This window comes from Chiloscyllium plagiosum, chromosome 39 (assembly GCF_004010195.1).
Source record: "Chiloscyllium plagiosum isolate BGI_BamShark_2017 chromosome 39, ASM401019v2, whole genome shotgun sequence".
NCBI lineage: Eukaryota > Metazoa > Chordata > Chondrichthyes > Orectolobiformes > Hemiscylliidae > Chiloscyllium > Chiloscyllium plagiosum.
Window position 1 is genome coordinate 21,749,091 of NC_057748.1, and position 8,366 is coordinate 21,757,456.

An 8,366-nucleotide genomic window follows, 5' to 3' on the forward strand; every position below is an offset into this window, starting at 1 on the left:
AGCGGGGGCCATCTTGTTTGGTCAGCAGGGAGGAGAGTGTCTCGGAGTGCGAGGAGGGAGGGTGCGGGGCACTAGCGCAAGGCAAGATGGGCAGATGCTCTCCGGCGCGGCCCAGGAATCCAGGCAGCCTGGAGCCCAGCGCCTCCTCCTGTTTGATCAGGGGGGCCCTGGCCATCAGAGCTTTGTCGTCTGTCCGAGTTGGCGCTCTCCTCCTCACCCCGGCTCTACCTCCTGCCCGTCCGCAGGGTCTCCGACCCCTCGAGGGTCGACTGTTGAGGGCATGATGGAGCAGGGTGCTGGAGGATCCCATCGACATTGGCATGGAGACCAGCGCTGAAGACCGGGCCAGCTCAAATGAGTCGTATTTCCAGTGGGGCTCCCTGCTGTCGTACTGCCCCAGGCTCCTCAGTTGACCCTGATGCTGCTCCATCAGCCCCTTGGCCTTCCCATCTGCCCCCATGTAGACTCCGGCCTGGATAACCGTCTGGCCGGTCTTGCAGGCCCGAGCTGCCTTCAAGCTGCGGCCCAGCTCCCGCTCCTGCCCTTGCCCGCAGCCCGGGGGTAAAGGCCCGTGACCGAAGGGTCTCGAAGGGGAGACATCACAGATGACTGACTTCCTCTCGGCGGCCCCGGGCTCGTATGGAGGCTCATGGTCGGCCTTGCTCAGCTCCAGGCTGAAGCCTGGGCCGGGAGTCCTCGACTCCCCCCAGCCCGGGGGAGAGGCCAGGCTGTTGTTATGTCCCCCTTTCCTGGTCAACTCGATCATCTGCCTGACGGGCTGCAATGGGCTCTCCAGGAAGCCTGGGTAATGATCCTCTGGAGCGTAAGCCGGGTGGAACTTCCTCCCATGATAGGTGGCCTGCAAAGCCTCTTGCAGCAAACTGTGGCTCTTGTCAGGCTTTCCCGGGTGCACCTTCCCGTCTCCCAGACCAAACTGCTCGGGCCCTGGGTGACCGTAACTGGCTGCTGGGTACTGCATGTAGTGGTATTGGCCATCGCCCTTGGGCACATCGCGAAGCCCGTACGCCAAGTAGCCAGGGGACTTGGAGGTGTCCATCCTTGTGGCCAGGGGGTCACTGAGCGCCACCTGGCCCTGGTGCACCCCCAGCCCGTTCCCGTTCGGGGTCGTTGAAGGTGCCATGATGTTGCGGGCGTTGCTTAGTTGCTGCTGGAGGCCGGGTTCTTTCTCGCCGCCGGTGAGGAAGGCGTTCTGCTGCGGGTGCTCCTCCCCTTGGCCCCCGAGAGCCATGGCATTGCCCCGAGCGGCCATGGTCTCCCGGGCGACGATCACTCCGACAGGCTTCTCGCTGCGGGCCAGGCCTTGCTCTGTCAGTGGTGGCACGGCGTTGCCTTTACCATCCCGACACATCTGGGCAATGACCTCTTCCTTGGAGAGGGGCCGGCCGGCGCTGTCACCGATGGAACTTGCTGGCGAGCAGGTGGCAGTGGGCACGGTGTCTGGGTTGTGGGCCTTGTAGCCTCGCTCCGAGGTGCCGCTCTGCCCGCTGAGCTGACGAACTCTCTCCGCGGGGTCCTCAGATGAACTCGAGCAGGCCCCGTCCAAGGACTCGGCCTGCGGTGATTTCAGTGGTTCCTCGAGGCCCTGGTGCTCGGGCGGGCCTCCTGGGCCTGGCCTCTTGTTGGGCCGCCGGCCCTGCCGTCGGTGTAACGCCAAGGTGTCGGAGATGAGCAGGTGCTGCACTCTGTTGGGGATGTTGGCCACCTGGGAGCTCAGGGCCGTCAGGCTGCTCTGGCCCAAGTCTGAGGGGCGTTTCTCAGCCCCGCCTTCCAACCCAAACCCCTCGTAGGCCACAGGCTGCGAGCCGGGGCTCGGCATCAGGCCCGCCGGGGTGGGACTGGGCTGGGGCATGAGCGGTACCACCCGGCCCCTCATGCCCATGGCGCCCGGCCCACACTGCAGGCTCTCGCTGCTTACCACCAGAGGGGAAGGGGTGGAGCTACACGACGGGGACTGGGCCACTGGGGTGGCCGGGGAGGCGTTGGAACTCGGGCTGAAGTTCTGGTGGAAGGGCATGGGCGATTTGACGGGAATGTCGGCTGAACAGTAGGGGGCGAACTGCTGGTTCCCCAAGGGCACCTTGGCCGCACTGGGGTACTGCAGGGCCTGAGGCCCAGGCTGCTGACCCTGGCCTGCCTTTGATTGTTCGAAACAGGCCTTGCCCATTGGTGCCTGGTAGCTATAACCCGCTTGGGTCCCGTAGCTGGGGGCAGTCGTGGTGTTAACCATGTAGCCATCGCACTGGGCACCGGCGTTGACATGGTAACTATCGAAAGCCTGCCCCGGGGGCTGGCTGTAGCCTTGAGGTGACAGGTAAGAGGAAGAAGAAGAAGAGGAGGATGAGGAGGATGAGGATACAGCAGTCTGGAACTGCTGGGGGTTATACTGAGCCACCCGTTGCTGATACTTGGCTAACAGGGCCGGGCTGGGCTGGTGGGAATGCTGGGGGTGGTGGGCGGCGGAGGGAGAAGGCTGGGCCACCGTCTGGGAGCCAAGGGGAGCTTGGAAGGCCTGGTGTCGTAGCTGCTGCTGCTGCTGCTGCTGCACACTGCCGGGTGAAAACTGACCAGTGTAGGCCTCCTGGTCAAACTGGCCGTAGCCTGACATGGTGGCGGAGTGAGGTGCCCTCCACTGACCCTCGCTCAGGTACTGCACGGAGTAGCCTCCTGCCTGCTGTGCCCCATACCCGCTCTGCAAAGGCCCGGGCAGCCTTCGCTGGGCCTGGGGCCCGGTTAGGTCCTTGGCCCTGGGGTAGTAGTAATCGGTGGGCTCCCTGCGGAAGCCCGGGTACAGCTGCTGGTCACAGCCCTCGCCGCCTGGCCGGTTGGCGTAGCCGCTGAAGAGGGGGCCCTGGTGGTGCTGGCTGTAGCTGTCCAATCGGGGAGACTCCTGAGCCTCTTGGTGAAGGAGCCTCTGGTTTCCGTGGTAACTGCTCTGCTCCCGGTATGACTGCATGTCGTGGCGTTCCACAGTCCAGTCCCTGGCAGGATCTCTGGAAATTCCAAGAGGGAAAGGAACATCAATGAAGCAACGCAAGTGGCTGCTACCCAGAATTCCCAGAGACATGGTTACCAAGAATCACTTCCTGGGTCAGCCTCACAGCTGGGGGGTGGCCCAGTATTATCCTCCCCCCACACCCCACTTCAAAGGAATTATTGCGTTGCCTTCAGGAAATTCCAATGGAATCTGCCTCCATTATTCTCTCAGGATATGCATTCTGGAACATAATAATAACACAGCACAGCAGGAGGCCATTTAACCCATCAACTCCATGTTAGCTCTCAGCAGATCAATACAGTTCACTCAGCTCCGCTCCTGAGTTAATGTTGTAGCTCCTGCAAGATTACTTCCTTTAAATGCCCATCCCATTTCCTTCTGAAATCACTGATTATCTCCATTTGCACTGGCCTTTGTAGGCAGCGAGTTCTCAATCATTCCTACCCACTGTGTAAAACTGTTCATTCTCACACAGCCACCCACCCACTTTCGCCAATCCTCTCTTATACAGGACCTTAAATGTCTGAGACTCCCCTGCCCCAGCCCAGAAAGAAAAGGAACACCTTTTTATCGTTCCCTGCAGCCCGTCTCAGGTATTGCTGAGAAAGGGAACACACTCTGTCGAGGCTTTTTGCCCTGAACCGATCGCGTCAATTCACAAGCAATACCAAAGGAAGGTAACGCTTATACTGTGTGGGAGGTGAATGCTGATTGGTGGACAGTGGATTGGCAGCAGTACTCTCATAAGAGAATACACCAGTTAATGATGACTGATAGCTAACTGCTAACCTTTCTTTGAAATGACTATTAATTAAACTTATTATTATCTTGTGCACCTCGATCAAATCTCTCCCAGCCTCCTTTGCTCCAATGACAATCACAGCTTCTCCAATCTATCTGTGGAGCTAAGACCTCCTCACTCCTGGAACCATTCTGGTAAAGCTCCTCTGTAGTCTCCAGAGAATGCTCAGCCTTCCTGAAGTGGTGATCTGTATTATCCCCCAAGGCTTTCCGTGCTCCTATTGTGTCCGCCCAGCTCATGGAAGCAAGCATTGTGTATGCCTTCCTCACCACCTTGTGCTGTCACCTTTGGGCATCTATGGACTTGGACCCACCAAGGTCCCTTCGTTCCTCAGTGCTCCCTAGGGACCTACCATTCGTTGTGTAAATCCTTCCTGCATTAGACCTCCCAAAATGCATCACATCGCAATGATCAGGACTAAACCCATCTGCCTTTGCTCTGCCCAATTTACCAGCTGATCGATATCAGACTGTAGCCTGGGACCATCCTCCTCACGATCAACGCCATCAATTCTTGTTTCATCTGCAAACTTTACTGATTATATTTTTTACATTTACCTTCATTAACGTAAATAAAAAATCAGCAAGGGTCCCAGCACCGTTCCCTATGGCACGCTGCTAGTCACAGGCTTCCCATCACAAACACTTCCCTTCACCATCACCAATTTTGGATCCAGTTTGCCAACCTGACCTGGATCCCATGGGCTCTTCCCTTTTGGAACAGCCTTCCGAGTGGTCTTCCTTCCCAAAGGCCTTAATGAGGTCCATGTAAATTATATCAACGGCACTCCCCTCATCAATATAATTAGTCACCTTTTCACAACGTTCAGTTACATTAGAAAGGATCTCCCTCCAACAAAGCTGTGCTGGCTATGTATTCCTGATCAATCCCTGCCTTTCCGAGTGTTGATTAGAAACATAGAGAGTAGATAGATTAGGCCAATCGGCCCTTCGAGTTGCACCACCATTCAATACGATCATGCAATCTCAGTATCCCATTCCCGCTCTCTCCCCATACTCCTTGATCCCTTTAGTTGCAAGAGTCCCTCTTGAATGTATCTAATGAACTGGCCCCAACAGCTTCCTGTGGGAGAGAATTCCCAACTCTCTGAGTGAAAACATTCTTCCTCATCTCAGTCCTGAACAGCTTGCCCCTTATTCTTAGACTGTGACCCTCCTGCTGTTGGGGAAGTCAACAGCAGCAGGAACGGGTTTCCCACACCCAGCCTGTCCAGCCCCATCAGGATTTTGTTTCTATGAGATTCCCCCCCCTCCCATTCTTCTAAATCCCAGTGAGTACAAGCCCAGTTGTCCCAGCCTTTCCTCATAAGTCAGTCCTGCCGTCCCGGGAATCAGTCTGGTGAACCTCCGCTGGGCTCCCTCAACAGCAAGGATATCCCTCCTCAGACTCGGAGACCAAAACTGCACACAATACTCAAGGTGTGGCCTCACCAAGGCCCTGTATAACTGCAGCAAGACATCCTTACTCCGACACTCCAATCCTCTCGCTATGAAGGCCAGCATGCCATTAGCTTTCCTCCCTGCCTGCTGCACCTGCGTGTCAGCCCTCAGTGACTGTTCCACCATAACACCCAGGTCTCGAAGCGCCTCACCTTCTCCTAAACAACCACCTTTCAGATAATAACTGCCTTCCTATTTTTGCCACCAAAGTGGGTAACCTCACATTTATCCACATTATATTGCGTTTGCCAAGTATTTGCCTGCTAACCAGATCTCTATCCATATCAATACATTACTTCTGATACCATGAGCTTTAATTTTCCTCACTAATCTCTCGGGTGGAACCTTGTCAAAAGCCTTTTGAAAGTCCAGATACACAGCATTTACTGATTCACCCTCGTCCCCTACACTGGTCACACCCTCAAAATATTCCAGAAGATTTGTCGAACATGATTTTTCTTTAGTGAATCCATGCTGACGAAGACCGATTCAGTCATCGCTTTCCAAAGGCTGTTATTACATCCTTAATAATTGACTCTAGCATTTTCCCCAGCACTGATGTCAGGCTAACCGGCTTTTTTTCCCTGTTTTCTCTCTCCCTTCTTTAAAAATAATTCAGAACTTTTTCCAATAATTTCTCTACCACTAACATCAGACCAATTGGTGAATAATTACCTGGCCTATCCTTACTGCCCTTCTTGAACACAGGAACCACATTTGCTATCCTCCAATCATCTGGCACTTAGACCTGTGGCCAGTGAGATATTAAATGTCTCCCGTGGGTTCCAGCAATCTCCTCTCTCGCCTCCCCTTGCAGTCTGGGATACATCCCATCAGGCCCTGGAGTTTTATGCACCTTTATGCCCAATGAAGCATCGAATACCTCCTCCTCACTCTAGAACCTCACATTCCACTGAAAACCCCATCTGCAATGTCTTTCACCTCTATAAAAATAGTTAAGACCTCACCCCCTGCCCACTGGCTCCACACACTCTTTCCCTGTAATCCCCTTACTCTTAGGTGTTGGGGCTTTTCTTGATCCTACCTTGCCAATGACATTTTGTGGGCCCTCTTAATTTCCTTTTTAATTAACCGCCTATACTTTTGAAGAGCCTGTCTTGTTTTTAATGCCCTGTGTCTGACATAACCTTCCTTCTTTTTTCTTTATCAAACCCTCAATGTCCCTTGATATCAAGGGCTCCTAAGGACTTGCCCTTCAGTCTTTGAAATACGCTGGCTTTGAATTGTCACTGCACTACTTTTCAAAGGTTCCCACTGTCCAAGTGTAGACTTACCTGTTCCAGTCTGCGTGCCAGATCCTGGCACCAATATTAAAATCGGCCTGTCCCCAAGTTAAACAGTTAATTTCTGCACTATCCTTATCCAATTCTTTGAAATTTGCCGAGTTATGGTCACGATCCCCAAAATGCTCGCCCACCGACCCTTCAACCACTTCACCAGATTCATTCCTGAGGATTAGGTGGCGTCCTGCCCCATCCCTCGTCGGACTATCTCCGCACTGGCACAGAAACCTCTCCTGGACAAACGTAAAAAATCCACCCTGTCTGATCCTTTCACACTCAGACGATCCCAATTAATGTTGGAAAAACGGAAGTCTCCTACAACTTTAACCCTGCTACTCGCACACCTTCCTGTGATGAAGTTAAAAATCACACAACACCAGGTTATAGTCCGACAGGTTTATTTGGAAACACTAGCTTTCAGAGCACTGCTCCTTCGTCAGGTAGCTGTCTGATGAAGGAGCAGTGCTCCGAAAGCTAGTGTTTCCAAATAAACCTGTCGGACTATAGCCTGGTGATGTGTGATTTTTTTTTAACTGTGTCCACCCCAGTCCAACACTGGGTTCTCCTCACTGTGGATAGCAGAGGTTCAAGAAGGCACCTCACCATTACTTTCTTAAGGGCGACTAGGGACGGGTAATAAATGCTCACCCAGCCATGTCCTATTAGTGAATACAAAAAAAACTACAATTTCCCAGTAATGTCAGCTATTTCCTTCCAAGCTGGAATGAAAATCAATTTGACCTGGAGACCTTTCTCAATTCTGTGTCACTTTCCTCATTAACCCTTTGAGCTGCACAGAGTCAGTACTTACTCAGCGGGGTAAGGTTTACTTACAAATCAATTGTAGACAGTCCCTGTTAATTCAGGTCACGGTGTATCTACTTATACGAACACATGAATGAGGAGGTAGTGGTGTAAATATCACTGGACTAGTAATCGAGAGTCCCAGGCTAATGTCCAGGGGATATCACTCCCTGATGAAGGGCTTATGCCCGAAACGTCGATTTTCCTGTTCCTTGGACGCTGCTGTGCTTTTCCAGCACCACGCTCTAATCTTGACTCTGATCTCCAGCTCACTTTCGTCTTTGATCAGTTTCAACCCCACCTTTGGAAAACGGTCAAGGGTGAAAGAAATCTGCCGTCCTTGCTCGGTCTGGCCGATGTGAGATTAAATGTGGCCCATTGTTAAGATTCAGTAAGATCCGGAGGATGTTAGAGTTTTGAATTCCACATTCCCACTTCATCAAAAGCCAACTGCAGGTATCTCCAAACTCCCCTTTATCTAATTGGTGGTTGACTACCTGCCGGGCAACTAGGGATAGGCAATAAAGGCAGTCCCAACCAGTGACACCCACATCACATCTGTGGATTTTCACAAAAACTGACTGACTGTGCTGGGAAGAAATCTGTTGCAACTGTTCAAACATTACCAAATGCCCGGAGATATTTATCAGCAAAAGACAGCTGGAGGTTGCCTAGCAACTCCCCTGAAGGAGGTTCACGTCTTCCAAACTGAAATGGAGTTCAAAGGTCAGAGTGTGGACTGGTGCTTCACGGTCTCAGTGGGGGGTGGGCTCTGGCTGGTTGAGAAGATGTGCCGGATTTTCACCCCCAATAACCCCCTCCCCGTCGCACAGAGTGTGGGGGTTGGGGGGGGAGGGGGGGAAGTGAGGAAGAGCAGGTGGGTGCGGAAGGAGGGAGAAGAGGAAAGCGGGTGGGTGTCAAACCAGGCCTGAGAAAGAGGGGGTCCGTGGGGAGGGGAGGGGGTGTGGAGGGAGGAGGGG

The 8,366-nt window shown here is 53.3% G+C and overlaps 1 protein-coding gene across 1 annotated transcript in view; it reads right to left on the reverse strand.

Annotated features, from left to right (window-relative positions):
- LOC122542033 (transcription factor 20-like) overlaps positions 1-8,366 on the reverse strand; it is a 27,178-nt gene that overhangs the window by 1,358 nt on the left and 17,454 nt on the right. Inside the window, exon 3 of the mRNA XM_043679322.1 lies at positions 4-3,011. Within this exon, the coding sequence (XP_043535257.1) occupies positions 4-2,974 (2,971 nt within the window). The 5' untranslated portion in view covers positions 2,975-3,011. The remainder of the gene's footprint in view (positions 1-3; positions 3,012-8,366) is intronic.